Consider the following 14,194-nt stretch of genomic DNA (forward strand, 5'->3'; position numbering starts at 1 on the left):
TTCACTCTACAATTTATAAAGCTACAATTTATATAATGACAGTATTAATATCAATCAGCAAAATCATAACAATTTCCTAGATCCAGAGTGTATTATGTGACCTTTCTGCTATGTTATTCATTTATACAGGATATTAACTGAGGCAATTTGAGTGCTTTGCCCATGAGTGCAACAACAGTGACTCCCTGGGGAATCAAATTAGCAAACTTCTAGATAAGAGTCTTCTGGCAATAAATTACTATGGAAATTAATATATACAGTTACATATAGCTGTCAGTATGGTACATATTATAATTACAATTTTCATAGTTAAGCTCCATTTTCCAATAGCAAAGACAGGATACCTCATTCTGTCTGTTTCAGAACCATGTTCATTGTCTATTCAGTTCATGTAAAGAGAAATCCTTTCAGCTTTATACTTGATCTTCCCTCTTCTCTGTCTTCTCTGGCTCCTTAGGTCATTGTATTAGCTCAACACTGATGACACATTAAGCTGTAGACCCCATTGAAATGTGGAATATCATTTGCTTGTGATGTGAATAATATTTGAGGTCTGCCCCTCAATCACTGCAGCTGTTTTGCCACTATATTAATAGCTGGCAGGATCAGCTTTATGAAGTCATGTCGTTTCCAGGCTTTGGCTCCTTGCACTTATGTCTGCATTTCATTCCGTGAGCCTCAGCTTCAGCTTGTGCTGAAGGGTGGACACAGCTTGTCTCCTCAGTACATTTTCAGCCTGAAGACCTTGGACAGGGGCTGTGTAGCACTGGAGTAGATGAGATAGGAGCCCTCTGAGGAGGTGAAGTATTCCCAGTCCCTGCACCCGGTGGTGGGCAGCCAGTGAATGGGGACAAAGCCCTCGTATCCCTGCCACCTGTTGGAACAACAGAATGCCCAGGTAGAGCTGCACTCATCCACCCCAAATGGTCTGAAATGCAGTTAAAGGGGAATTATTTGAGCCCTTACCTGTACATAACACTGTTTAAAGAGTGAGATGTTCCATCATAAGAATTGGCCACCACCAGGAACTTCTCATCTCCCAGGGTGAAGAACTCCCAGTCCACTGCACTGATGAGAAGCAACAGGGCAAAATGGCAGCTTTATATCTGAAAAGTGATTTTGAAATGAAAGCTTAAAAAACAACCCCAGTGGCTCACCTATAGGTGGCAATGTCTTGGAATTTGAGGAAAGTCTTTGTGGTCATGTCGAGCTCATAGATGGTGGAATTGATCGCGTAGAGGCTGGGACCTGTTTCATATAACTTCTGACCATTAGCCACTGCCAGGAAGATCCTGTTCTCGATCTGAAACATCTCCCAGTCTGTTGCCCCAAAGGTCTGCATGTACAAAGGAAAAGACAGCCAGTGAGCGTTGGTCAGTGTGGATCTGTGCATCTGACAGAACAGGCATGCGGTTGCCAAATGTCAACATTCAAACAGCACAAGCCTTTACTAGGAAAGTCTAACATTGTAACTTATTTTGACTTGGGTGAATATTTTGAATGTTGCTTAGCACCTGTTTGACAAGGTATGGGTGAGTGTTTTTTTTTTTTTTTTTTTTGAGTTGTAAACTCCGATATAATCAATACCCATAATTAAACCTTCTACCTGTAATTAGATCACAGATCTCTGTATTTCCTCAAAGAGAGCACCTGTTTATGTATTTCATAGCTGCCAGTCATGGAATTCCCCAGCGCACCACTCATTTTTTAGATGGATCTGTGGCTGTTAGATTGCTGTTCAGATGTATACAGGGTCAGTGAGTAAGCCTGTATATCATTGATAATTACACCTTTACCAATCATGCAAGCAGATTTGTGTTGACACATCCTAGTTTTAGCCCTGCCAACTCCATGCCCAAAACCAATGGGGTTTTGGAGGCCATGCACCTGGTTCCAGCCTCTTCCTCCACTTATCCTCTTTGAACATCAGACTTGTTCACTTCCTTACGCTGTGCAACATTGAAAATATCATAAATCATCAACAATCATCTACATAGTTATGTGTGTGCCCTTTGTGTCCTTAGGACATCACTGAGTGTCATAGACGCTTGAATGGAAATTCTGACAGTAGTCAGTTGAATAACTATATGATCGAATCCTTGGAAAATAAATCCCAGCAGGTTTGACAGTGACACCCAGGATACAGTCATGTTTCTGTATTTTTTCCCATGAAGGGCCCCACTTCAATCAGGTGAACAGATTCTTGAATTGCTACTCCGCTGTTCGAGACCAATGCCACAGTGACAGTTGTGTAAATGAGTGAAAGAGCTTTCATTGGATGCTCCCAATTCTACATTTCCCCAATTGTCACATTTTTAAAATCACACATCACCTCATTCATTTTCTCATTCAATTTTACAAATCATGTCTGATCTTCAACAGCAGTAGGAGGTCGTACCCACACAGCTGACGACATGTCTAGGTGTTGCTGATTTAATGTGCGCCATTCTTATTACAATAAGGAAGGTCTATCTTCTGCCTGTGGTGTTTCTGTGGTAGCGGGTGATTCAGGCCATAGGGAGGTGTATCTTTTTAATTTAGTTCCAGAACTCTACATTACATCACCCAACAAAAAGCTCAGACACTTTTATAACCACTAAGTTTGAAGATAAGAACCCTTTATAATAAAATATGAATACGTGACCTTCAGCAAACACTCAGATGCAGCTGCAACATTGCCCATTTGTTCATAATATACAGATCTCTACACAATGCAATGAAGATCTGCCCAGACAATAAACACTAAAATATAAACAGTATATATTCTTAAAATATATAAGATTTGCCTTTTGTCTGTTCTTTTGCTTCAGTTCATTGCTCTTTTGTCAATGTAGGTCAGAGAGCAAACAAAGCTGATCAGTCATTGGACAAGTGGTTGTGTCACATGACTCACCCTGATAGCTTGGAAGGGCTGAAACATTCCCCCCAGCCAGATGTAGATGATGGAGTGGACGTATGTGGAAGCTCCGTTGAAGGTGTTTGCCACCACCAGGAAGTGATAAGGCCCCACACTGAAGAACTCCCAGTCATAGGCCCCTGAGGTTCGGATGGTCTGGTTCACTTGGAAGGCCTTAGTGCTTGGGTTCCACTTGTAGATCACACTATTAATATTATGGTTGTTGTCTCCTATCAACCAAAAACATGAGAAATGCTTGACTTAAGGGCAAATACTTTCAGTCTTTTTTTGTTACAGCTGTCAGTTGGCATATACGTTCTGTTATCCTGGAACACTGCTTTTCCCACGCCCACTGCGCCATCCCAGGCCTGCTGATTCCCCATCACTCCTTTCAGGCATTCAGCTGGACAGCTCTAGGGCCTTCTGGCAGGGTTCCAGCACCTACAGGTGCACATACTGTGTGCTGGGGCAGTCTGATCTCATGAGGAGGCTCCTTGATGTTCTCAGAGGAGCTTTGATCAATTCAAGAGGGTGGAAAGTGAGAGCTGTACATGCACTGGGCTTCTGAGAGCCACAAGAACGGGAAATCATATATCCCCTCATGCAAAACACTAACTCCTGGAATTCTCTGCAAATGTTTTGTTTCTTTCAAAAAACAAGTTGTGCTGAACATGAAAAAGTTACTCGATACACCATGTCACAGCCTGTTTTTTGCTTGTCCTGTCAATATAAATATAATGTAGCCTACATATAATTTGATGTGAGGTGTTTTTAAGTGGACTGGTAGAGCAGCGTATTTTTTTTCACGTTTCTCCTCAGCCAATAGCAGCACTCTGTCACGTACTTGTGTTCCTCCTCAGGTAATGGTGGCACCTTGCAATGAGGATGCGTTCCCAGCCCCAGTAACATGAACTGTGGACGGTTAAGTTTTTTTTGTGGCACGGGCAGTACACGAGCTCCTGTACCTTGTCTGTGATTGGCCACAGCGAGGAAGGCCTCGCCCTGGATGTAGAAGGCCTCCCAGTCGCGTGCGCTGTGAGTCTCCAGCGTCTGGTAGCGCAGGAACTTCAGCTTCCGCTCGCTCCACTTATAGATCACAGAATGCTCTCCATCCCCATTGCTGTGCCCTCTCGAATTCGCAACTGCCAGGAACATCTAATTCGCCAACAAAATTAAGTGCAAGTAACCTAATACGCATGCGGCTGAGAACAATAATGATAGCAATAATATTAATAATCATACTAAATATGATTATTATATGCCGGAGGGCTTTCATTTATTTCAAGCAAAGGAACTGTCACAGTATTACAACAGTTAAGGTACAGTTAAGCAGCACAGTACAGCAGTGGCAAAATTACAGTCAGGTGACAGCCTTTACTTCAAAACTGGTCTTGTGTACATTTTTTAATGCTTGATATGCAAGTCATGTTCATTATTTATATTAACAGTTCTGCCATCTCTTGAAGCCAGGGGCAGTGCAAGTCCAGTATGATGTTAAAACATAGGTGTGTTTTAAGAGCCCATCCACTGTCACCTAAACCCATCCACTGTTTTATCTTTGGTTTAGTTCCACTATAGACATGCAGACCTTGCTGTGCTACCTCAGATAATGCATTAGGCATTTCACATTGAACCATGATTAAGATAATTACACTCTATACACTAACAACGAACAGAAAGCCTTCTAAACACAGACAATGTATGCTTCTATACTGTAATTAAATTTACAGCAGAGAGCGGTGAGGCAATGTGTGCGTCGTAAATTATGGATATGGCTTGAGACAAAATTAATGTCTGCAATTATACATGTGTGATTTATGACATTAACACATGCGTATGAAGTCTCTGCTTCCACCACATCAAAAGAACATCAGAGTGGTATCTGTGATTCACAACAGCAGCTGCGGGCACATACTGAGATCTCTCACTATGCAACCTGGGTTCTCTTACTGGAAGCCATGTCAGCATCATAGCAGCGTGGCTCTACAATGGCCTATATACTCACCTTGCTGTCCACAGTGAAGTATTTCCAGGCCAGTGCTTCATTAGTGCTGATGTTCTGGTATGGGACAAACCTCCCATCTGTCCATTTGTAAATTCCAGAACCAGGCCTGGACTCTCTGTTGGCAGTTGCTGCAAAAAGCCCCACGGATGGGATCTGGAAAACCTCTATGTCAAACGTCTCAGAGTTGGTGTAGAGGTCTTGATAATCTTCCACATAATCCAGCCTCTCTTTCTCTGCAGATACACCACGTTAGAGTGTCAAACAGATCTTGCTTTACTCTCTCACAAAACCAGTATTTACTGGACAATATATCGGCTTTGTAATCTATTCCTATGTTGTGATACTGATGTATAGGACAGTTAGTATGACCCTAAAGGTATGGCATAGATATTATTCTTAGCTCCTGACCCATAAGTGGAATTTACAGAGTGGAGGTGTAGGTGGGGTGTTGAGGTGTAGATTGAGGGATGAGGGTGGAGGTCGGGGATGGAGGTGTTTATATGGAGGATCAGAGGTAGAGGTAGAGGTGAATGTGTAGGTGGGGGTGGAGGTGAAGGTCGATGGGTGGAGGTATAGCTCTGTTGTGGAGGTGGAAGCGGGGAGATTGAGAGGTGGAAGTGTAAGTTGAGGGCTGGAAGTGGAGGTGAGGGATGAAGATGTAGGTAGAAGGGTGGGGGTAGGAGGGTGGTGGTGGAGAATGAAGTACCAATTGGATGGTAGTGGGATCTAGGCCCAGATACAGGGATTGGACTCACCTTCCAGCAGGGGAACCCATGCCACACTGTCGCACAGGAACAGGCCCCTCCTCAGCGAATCAAACCACAGCTGGCCCCGCCCACTGGGTGTGCAGAGGGGCCGTTTCCCCAGGGTCACCCTCAGATCAGCTTCTGTGGGCAGAGCAGAGAGAGGGTGTAATGGAGGACATTCAGGATGGTGAATGTCTCATTAGTAGTATTACATGACTGGCCTTTTTTGCTAATTTGTATTGTCAGAACAGTGGCTGTGTCAATAACATGATTGGTTATCTGTATGCTATTATTTATTTCACAAGTGGTATCAAATGGCTTGGTCTAGACCTCAAACAAGTTAATACTTGTGTCGATAATACCTGAGGCTTATAAGATTATTCAGTAATTAGAGCAAATATTTCAGGAAATAAGTCAGAGAGAAAGATTCAATCTTTCCAGAGAGAGATGTTTGATTTTCTTCTCAGCACCTGGAGTGTGAGAGGTTCATTCATTATTACAGACTCATCTGATGACGTAGAGATGAGACAGGTCAAAGTCTGAATGATAACGGCACTCTTAACAAAGGGAAAGCGTTCTTCTGCCAAGAACTGCAGCTCCTGCCAAACCACTCAAGCACTCAGGATGACAAATGTTTCCCTAATGCATGCCAACAGATAAATCTTAAGTGACAGACCTTACTCAGACTCACTGGACAGCTAGACGTGATGCACACTGTCTTATTCAAGCATTTTGCTTGGCTAAAAGTCATAGCAACTAATTAGCTTTAAGTACACATTAAGTGAATTTCAACACTAAGTGCTATCATCTGTGAAAAAAACCAAGTTATAATTAGTCTTTGCCAGCAGAGTTTACCATTGCACCATGAAATATTAAACAACTGCCAGAGTTACACTTTGCAATGTGACAGAGATGCCCTCTTTTTTCTCACTGTGTTTAGTTTGGCAGCTCTCCTTCACATCTTTCAGATGAAAAACAGCATGCAAAACAGACAGTTGACCTTTAACCTCCTTTCTAAAACCAGCTATGTTTTAACACGGGACAGGCTTACAGAGCACTGGGCCCTCCGCTGCAGTCTGTGATCCTGCAGCACACCCTGGATTGGATTGGAAGTCACCCGCAAACCATTACAATGCTGTATTTACAGCTCAAGCAATTCAAGAACAGCGGCACCTGTTAGCCTCTCCTCAGTACAGGAAACACATAACAGCACTTTGGCTACAACAGTGACGAGGTTCCATCAGATGTAAAATAGATGCAAAAAACGTCACCATATGGGTACATCAGGGCTTCCTTCTTGAAGGGCTGAATGGGAAGCTGCTGCAGTGCCGTGGGAACAGAGAGAACGGCCAGTTTGGGGTTTGTGGAGGGACAGATTCGTGAAGTGGCGTCTGATCCGGACAACAGAACCAGCTGTCGTATCAGTCCCTGCAACAGAGAGCGGTCAGTCCCCGAGCGCGGGCAGCTAGTCCGCCTGTAATATTGCTGAGAACCAGGTGAGAGGCCTTACCGTAAACTTCCCCTTCCATCTTCTGCGGCTCCCGATGTAGAACCTGGATCCCTGAGTGCTGAGGGCTGCTGGGAAGGATCTCTCATGCTTCCTGCGTTTCAGACAATACAATCCTCCTTCAAGGGTCTCCAGTACGAAATAACCAATCAACGTTGTTTGAATTTAGTTGATGGATCTCCAGTGATTCACTGATTTTAGTCTTACAGCTACTATTCACGTGACATCTCACATGTTCTGATCACCAATTTTGTCAATCTCTACTAGGAATCTACTAGTTTCTGCCCTTGGTAAGAGATATTAGACCCATTTGCCCAACCCCAACCCTGACCCAGACCCTTTATAAATTTGATTCCAATCCAGGTTCAATAACTAAGGCCTGAAAATTAACTAGTCAGGCTAGCCAACCTTTGCTGGTCTGTTTCACAAGGTTAGACTCTGCTTATATAAGCTAATCTGTCCTAATATCTCATGATGGTAACATTATACAGCATGTCTATGTCATCTGATGGAGATTCACCATGGATTTTGAAGCCATCAGTATTTTTTGACACACATTATTATTACCATCAGCTATGATTTCAGACAGACACAAAATGACAAGTATGCTTCTTGTCATGTGAACGATTGTACCATTGGGCTCATTAGCGTAATTTATGTGACTTAGTTCATGGCTGATATTAGGTCAGCACTGGTGAGCTTGAGAATGCAGCTGCCTCTGCCCTTTGGGTATGACTCACAGTTCCAGGAGCCTGTTGCAGTCCATGGTGAGGGTGGCGTAGCTCCCTGTGACAGCCAGCACCAGCGTGTGCCAGTGGTTATCCACCAGCTGTATTGCCTTGAATGTGAGCCTGTCTCTGCCAGCCGGGCCCATGAACAGGAAGTGAAGCCTGTCCTGGGAGAAACGTAACCCCAGCAGTATGCGGTCTGAGGCCTCCTGCACCAGCGTGAAGATGTACTCATTTTTCTGGAAACGCAAAGAACACATCTGAGACAGAGCAAGTTCTATAAATCAAATGAGCTTTTTTTGCCCCGGTGAATATGGATTAACAGTTTAGCTTTTTTTCCCCGGTGAATATGGATTAACAGTTTAGCATTTCACACAAATGTTTCATATCATTGCTCAGTTCTCAGATTTATAAATGTATACATTCTCATCATATTTTACACAACATTGTTATTAGAAATTTTTGGAGAATGGAGAGAAAAATTACACTGCACACAATAACTTTTATAAAAGATATTTGTCATGGTTAAGGCTGCAATTATAACAGCTATATTTGTGTGTCAGACAGAGTGTATGGAAATCAATAATATTTCACAGAAATCTTATGACATTGACTGCCTTTTTCAAAAAGTTACCCATAAACCCTTTTTAAGATTGATGAGACCTCACTGTCTCCCTTAATAAACCCTGTCCTGACTCACCTGGGGGGCCAGGCGAGAGATCTTGAGGGTGACCACAATGGAGAACTCCACTGGGAAGAGGTCACAGTTTATAAACAGCTGTGAGGCAGGGAAGCTGAGGTCCTGATGGGATCCAGCCAGCTGAAGGCCTCGGGCGCCTTCATCCTGAACCATGCGCACTCCTCTGAGGCTCTCCACGCTCCCTGGAAGCATCCGCGACAGGAAATCGAGAGGTAGCAGATCTGCAGGAAGAGAACCAGCCACAGGCATTAGGACTTTGGATTCTGTGATCTAGTGACTGATGTATGGTAGTATACTTGGCTTCCCTTGGATAGTCAGGTTGCACAAGCTAACTTAGGACATGGCGTTATGCTCACACTCACTGGTATATGAGTGTTGTTAGCCTGGTCTGACACTGATGCTCATTCAACTTGAATGGATACCCTTATGTTCTATTGTGCTGGAAGTCGTTCTGGATAAGAGTGTCTGCTAAATGCATGTAATGTAATGTAATGTAATGTAATGACTGTGGCTTGAGAGCAGGACAGACAAAGCCAGCTCTGGAACAACAGTTAGTGCATGTCGGAAAGAAATGTTACACTGCATGTCAGGTGAAAAAGGTGTTAAGGTTGTTTCACCTGAAAATTTATCAAGGCAGAAAGTAAAAAGTTAGTATGGTATCAGACTGCATCTGCCATCCGCAAAGACTTGAAAGGAATATTGTACCTGTTGTTTAAATGTAAATGAGTGACTATGCAAAGTAGCTACAATACAGAGGAAGTGGTCAGGGTATCTATGGAGATAAGGGATCTATACACAGACACTTGTGTGAGATGCTGGTTGAGGTGTTTGGGTGAGATGATGGAATCTGGCCATGTCTGCTGCAGGCTGTTTCGAGTTTTTCTCCAATATCTATGTTCAAATAGAAATTTAGACCAAATGTCTCCGCTTATTTGAAAGAATGTTAATTCACTCTGCCGCATTGTCATCTGGGTCTGTCCTCGGATGATGTATGTATGTATGATAGGTATATTCATATAGGTGTAAAAATCAGAGGGAACGGATGAGGGCAGAATCATTCAAGCATTTTCATTCCCCTCACCACTTGATTGTTGAAATATTCCTCAATATTCCTAACTGAAAGAGGAATTCATGCACAACAAGGTGCAGAAACCATAACAGCTCATCAGGGATCCCTGATTAAATGTCTGATCGCATTTAAAAAGGTCAACTCTTTTTCCAACAGTCGTTTTTCTTTTCTGATAGTACCTTATCAGACAGAACTCTACATAAGACCTTAAGATACATAAAGATATAAGTGTGCATACTTAAAGAGTGTAATAATGTGTACACTTTGCCTGGTGGGAGAAGCTAATGATGACAATGCTGGGCTCAGCTCCATGCTTTATATCTGGCCAGCAGAATCCTTCTGCCAGTATGTGTTACTGTATGAATAGAGATTAGCGACTACTTTGCTTGTGGTGATGTAGTTTTTGCATTATTCAAATAGTCTGGCTTTTGAGAAAAGAAGTAAACAAAGCATTGTATTTTTTTTTAAATCTGTGGGAATTATATTGATTTAGGTTGCAATTAATTATGAAAAAATACATAGTATTTATAGAGAATTTTTTAGCTATTTAATAGGGACATAACACTCCAGGCTTTATTTCTCATATTTTTGCTGATTTTTGTATTGCATAGATGTGAAGTGTGGTCATTTTATAAATAAACATGAGAAAGTCTTTAGTTTTACTCCACTACATCAAACTGGGGAAAAATACCCAACAGATCTAGTTTCAAAGTTAGACAATGACGACAATGCAAAAGGACTTGTTCTGAAACACAATTTCTGCCAAAAAGGTTTTTTTTTTTTGAAGTGTGGAGAAGTACTTGTTACTTAATATAGCAATAATGATAAATGGAGCTGTTTATTTTTATCTACACAAGTCTGCCACTCATTAATTGACAATGTACTGCCATAAATGGTAAACATAAGACAAGCAGTTAAAACACTACTGAGACTAAGACTCCCAACATCTCTTGGCTGAAAGACATCAATTACTTGTTCTAATAAACTGTAGACAGACAGATAAAGAGAAAGCTACTGCTCATGTTTAATTAACTTTATTTCCAGACTTTCAGTAGGAAGATTTAACCAAATTTTCCAGGTTAGCCCAGATGAAGATTGCATTGCGTTTTGACTTTTTAAGTGCTGCTACATCTCCTAATGACATCTGTTTAATGACAAAATGTAGATGCCATTAAATAATGCCATTATGCAGAATCCAGCAAAAACAGTAATTTCACTCTATTGCTTTTATTTGGCTAATTTGGTGGGAATGTAAGTGAACATTTACAACGCTAGAATAGAGCTTCTCAAATACAACTTGTTTGAGTCCCCAGTAGGAATCAATTATGTGCACATAAACAGACATTTACATCCAGAACTAAGCAAAGGATGTGTACAGATTCCTTGCCATGGAAACAGCCTTTAAAATGTTGCTGGTGGGAGGCTCTCGGTGGTGCCGTAAGTGATAACTGAGAATCAAAGAAGGCTTCAAATCTGCAGCTCACATGAAAAGATACGCCATGAGAAGTTCAGATAAAGTCCTTCTAATTTATGACCCTTCTTCAGCTGAGGGCCCAGGGGCTGTGATAAACACTCTATTTTGATGTTTCATAGGCTATAGAAAGGATAACCTATTCAAAGATTGAAAGATTTCAGATAAATATCATGAGGGTAACTGAGTGACCTGGCTGACCGCCTTGCAGGGATTTTGTGTAATATAACCCTTCCCAGTGCACATCTGAAATTACTGTGGGAGAATACACAAATGCCATTAGGATTGGATTTTGAAGAAAAATTGGTTAGGTAAATGTCAATAAACACCTGTGGTGCTTCTAAAGTGTTTCTTGGCTGTGTGAACTGTATTTACTGGGATGTGTTAATGAAATTGTTCTTTAAAAGTGCACAGAAAAGGCATGAACTAGGCAGAAGACCTAAATGGTCCTGTTAATCTGTGGTGCTCAATGTAGGGTGGATATATGGTTCTCTATGAAGGCCTGCGGGGATGTAGACAGGGGACAAACTGTTGGCACAGGTGAGATATACATCTGTATGGTGTCATTCTCTCCCTTTGTGAAGGCAGACAGTATGTGATGTTATGTAGTTAGTCTGTATTTGTATGTGCAGCCACATAAAGAGCAGTCACAAGGCAGAAATATGCAGTTTTCACTCACAGAAGATTAAATATTTCAGTATTGATTTGATTTATGCACTGTATGTTCCTATCTGTACCCACACATGTGTATTCATGATATACACAAAAGTACTTACAGATGTGATCAGCCATGGCCTTCTATATCTATAAGTCATCTATAAATCTGGGTGGACTGTAGGATTGGCTCAAGTGAGAAATTAGCATACTCTTAATATAAGGAGAGGATCTATTCTTGGGAGATAACAACCTTTAAATGGGATCTAATCTGACTCGTCTGCCATCAATAGACAGGAAGTCTGTGATCCCAGGCCAATTAAAAAGACATGGCTCCTGAGTGGCTCAGCAGGTAGAGGTGCTTGGACAGGAAGTCTGTCTTCCCTGGATGATTAAAAGGAGATGAGCCTCCTGACCAGATAAGGAGCCTGTTCCGTGTTCAACAGAGTCTCAGCTGTGTTAAAAATGACTGGGAATCCATATCTACCAACATAATTGGCCTTTCAACATACAGAATATCCATTTTCCTTACTCACTGTACTGCATACAGAATATCCACTGTCTTTAATCACTGTACTACACACATTATATCTAGTATCCATTTCTTTGCCACTACCTAATATTCCATCTTAATCCCATTTTTTCTTGTTTAAATGCCCTTTGTCTTTTGGTTTGCACATTCATTGAAGCAACTGTTCACTTAGGCTTGTCATTCTAATTGTGTTTTAAAAATGCTGTTGCTAAATCTATTTTAAATAAATCTAAGTTTCAGTACACCAGACTTTTAACATCATCTCATAGCCATTTAGGGAGTAGTCTGTAATTATTCCAAATGTGACCTCAGAGGTAAATTTTCTTCTACAGTTTACATAAAAAACGCATGTTCTAACATGCTGCAAAATACTCCTTTATTCCAGCATTATTTAGCACTGAGACCCCAGTCGATTAAATCTTTGTGTTTTTTTACGTCTGATGCTTATGTTTCAAAAACACTGCTGAATGATAAATCTCAGTTTCCTGGAGGTACAGCATGAATGACACAAGCCCGTGAGTCCAGTGTGGCTGCTGTAATGGATACTCCTGAGCTGTAGCCTGAACGGGTGTGTGTGTGTGTGGTGCTATGAGTGAGTGAGCCACAACAGTGTGAGATAAAGCCAATCCACGTGTATATAATACCTCTGGGCTGTAATCTGCCAGCAAGACATGCAGAGAAGTGTATATGCATGTGAACAGCTAGGAAAGATACAGTGTAGTATGTTAATGAATCGGTGAGATACACATTTCTGTATGTTAGTGTGTGAATTACACAGTGCTGTATGTTAGTGAGTGGGTGAGATAGTGTTGTGTTCATGAATGAGTGAGATACACAGTGTGTTAGTGAGTGGGAGAATTACACAGTGCTGCATGTTACCAAGGGGGAAGGAGTTAGAGGTGAGGATTGAGCAGCGTACCTGTGCAAGATCTCCATGGTCCAGTTTGACCTGCGGTGATCCCAGAGAGAAGAAGCAGACAAACCCGCAGCAGCAGTGTCGACATCAGCAGCTCCATTCACAAAAACCCTGCACAATCCAAACCGGAACTGAGCTCCACACTGTCCTTCATCCCTCTAACATGCGTGTGTCGTCCCATGGGTCAGCTGTCATGGTGCGCGGGTTCAACAGCAGCAGCAGAGCAGCAGAGTGCCAGGGTGGATCCGTGTTGGGGGCAGAAGCATCCCCAGGAACAGGGCAGGGTCCCTCAGAGAGAGGCCACAGCACTGCGACTAAACAGCAGTCTCAAGTGTCTCCCTTTTCCCCTCTGATTGGCCACCTCCATCTATTACCCTGCAAATATTAATCAGTATTGTGCACACCATTAACTAACCAGCAAACAACTATTACCAACCCCTTAATGATAAATTTTATCAAGGCTTTTTTCCAGGATCCCTGTATGGCTGAGTTGAAATTTCACACAGTGAATTTTCCTGGATGAGCTTCTCTCCCAGACCCAGCAACTCAATCTCCCTGGATTCTGCCTGTGGCTGGTGATCGCTCCTCACCCCTCTGCTGCGTGAGTGAGAAGGTGGCACAGCACAACTTCACTCCGGAGTTATCTGGCCAGCTGATATTTAAATGAGAATAGCTAATGGCGAGGAGGGGTTGTAGGAGGGGAGGAAGGGAGGGGGAGAGAGAGAGAGAGAGAGAGAGAGATGGAGGTGGGGTGAGAGGGTAAACCAAAATGCTTTCAGATGAGCGCAGAGGAATTCCCCATCCGAGAGAGCTGTCCTCACTCTGAACTCCCTACAGATGTGGATGGCTCTCTGAATGCAACACCTTGGGCGTCTCATCAAAAAAACTTCCCTCCAGGCAAACTCTGTCTCTTCTTCTTCTATAAGCCTTGCTCTGTCTTTTGCATACCCCTGATGAATGTGGAAAGTGA

At 42.4% G+C, this 14,194-nt stretch overlaps 1 protein-coding gene across 1 annotated transcript; it reads right to left on the minus strand.

The window, feature by feature from the left end:
* Nucleotides 1-720: 720 nt before the first annotated feature.
* Nucleotides 721-13,312, minus strand: LOC118789560 (thrombospondin-type laminin G domain and EAR repeat-containing protein-like). The gene is made up of 12 exons (XM_036546034.1): nucleotides 13,228-13,312; nucleotides 8,583-8,803; nucleotides 7,895-8,121; nucleotides 7,158-7,248; nucleotides 6,919-7,075; nucleotides 5,657-5,788; nucleotides 4,902-5,134; nucleotides 3,862-4,051; nucleotides 2,894-3,126; nucleotides 1,158-1,336; nucleotides 967-1,068; nucleotides 721-874 (listed from the first exon to the last, which is right to left on the minus strand). Exons 1-12 carry the CDS (start codon nucleotides 13,310-13,312, stop codon nucleotides 721-723), a joined length of 2,004 nt encoding a protein of 667 aa, XP_036401927.1.
* Between the last annotated feature and the right edge of the window lie 882 nt (nucleotides 13,313-14,194).

This window comes from Megalops cyprinoides, chromosome 14 (assembly GCF_013368585.1).
Source record: "Megalops cyprinoides isolate fMegCyp1 chromosome 14, fMegCyp1.pri, whole genome shotgun sequence".
NCBI lineage: Eukaryota > Metazoa > Chordata > Actinopteri > Elopiformes > Megalopidae > Megalops > Megalops cyprinoides.

What these genes read in the sequence shown, in the direction of transcription:
- LOC118789560 (XM_036546034.1), bottom strand. Translation starts at nt 13,312, where the DNA reads ATGTCGACACTGCTGCTGCGGGTTTGTCTGCTTCTTCTCTCTGGGATC. An exon ending in ACCATGGAGATCTTGCACAG is followed by an intron (nt 8,804 to 13,227) that starts GTACGCTGCTCA and finishes CTCTTCCTGCAG; the next exon opens with ATCTGCTACCTCTCGATTTC. An exon ending in CAAGACATTGCCACCTATAG is followed by an intron (nt 1,069 to 1,157) that starts GTGAGCCACTGG and finishes GCTTCTCATCAG; the next exon opens with TGCAGTGGACTGGGAGTTCT.